The following is a 1,227-nucleotide window of genomic DNA, read 5'->3' on the forward strand; positions in this document are numbered from 1 at the left end:
GTGCCAGAAGTTAAGCTTTATATCTAGGTTGAGAATTCATACTGCACTAATTAAGAATCTGCTGTAGAGGGTGCCCTAGTTGAGAACATATGGGGCACAGCTTGTCAGCTAACAGTGTAACCAAGTATTTCAGTTTTCCACATATTGACCAACACCTGAGGCAGTGCTAATTATCACAATGAATGCTAGAAATGATTTTTTTATAAAAATGCTCTTGCCTTTTTTACTTCAGAACTCTGACACTTTATGATGTGCTTTCTTCAGTGCGGCAGTGGGGGTGGGGAGTAGGTGGGGTCTCTCCTGGAGAAATTCATCAGAAGACCTCCATCTGGTACAAAGTCTAACCGAATGTGGCACAGCATTGATGTTGAAACAACTATTCAGGAGACAAGCACTCCCCAGGGCTCAGCCCATCCTGCCCTATTTGCCTTCACAGAAAAAGAGACCTTCTTGAAAACTCCCCGGGTTGAGGTCTTGAATCACAGAAAGTTCCAGTGTCTCAGGAGGTTTGTGTTCAGCTCCCCCTGCAGTCCCAGGCACCGTGTGGCACTCAGAGCACAGAAGTACTCGGCCAAGTCGCTCCAATGGGCTGAAGGTTTCCTCAGGTGGAAGGAGATTTCACTCTTCTTAAATTCAGCCTCAAAACTTTTGATGCCTGAAACAAGGCTATTTCCAGACGTGTACTTCAGGAGCAGCTGGAGTCCTTGGTTGGGATATTGCACGTACCAGAAGAGATACGACGGAAGAGAAGTTGAGTAGTTGCACCTCAGCTCCAGAGGGGCTCCCTCAGAGACAGTGATGTGGACGTCAGGCTGGGTCACCGACTGGGCTCCGGTCCCTCCTGAAACATCAACGCTGTATAAGTAAAAGCAGGGTAGATTTAGCTATGAAGAAAGGAAGTCTCTATTTAGATTTCAGTTAAAACACGGTTAGTTTTATGAAAGTAGGAAAGGGAATGGAATGTTTGTTACTTACGGCAAAAACCATCTCAAGCGCTGGGATGAGCAGCAGGAGGCTGAGCAGTGGAAACGCTGCAGGCTCGGGAGGAGGAGCAGGGAGGACAGCAGCTGAGGTCACTGAGCCTTCGGAGCTAGGAAAAGTGGGGAGGTTAGGCTGGATGAGTCTCTTGCTTTGAAAAGTTTCAAAAACTGTTAAAAGAGATTCTGTCTCTTAATGAGTTTGGATTTTTTCTGGCCTCTTGTTCCCATCCCAGGTTCCTATCTACAC

At 46.8% G+C, this 1,227-nt stretch overlaps 1 gene segment (V, D, J or C); it reads right to left on the bottom strand.

Moving 5' to 3' along the window:
* Window positions 1–479: 479 nt before the first annotated feature.
* LOC147917467 (T cell receptor alpha variable 8-4-like) lies at window positions 480–987 on the bottom strand. The segment is given in 2 exon segments: window positions 480–884; window positions 976–987. Coding segments are annotated over 2 exon segments (417 nt in total).
* Between the last annotated feature and the right edge of the window lie 240 nt (window positions 988–1,227).

Source organism: Ceratotherium simum, chromosome 3 (assembly GCF_057802395.1).
Source record: "Ceratotherium simum simum isolate JZ-2026a chromosome 3, ASM5780239v1, whole genome shotgun sequence".
Classification (NCBI taxonomy): Eukaryota; Metazoa; Chordata; class Mammalia; order Perissodactyla; family Rhinocerotidae; genus Ceratotherium; species Ceratotherium simum.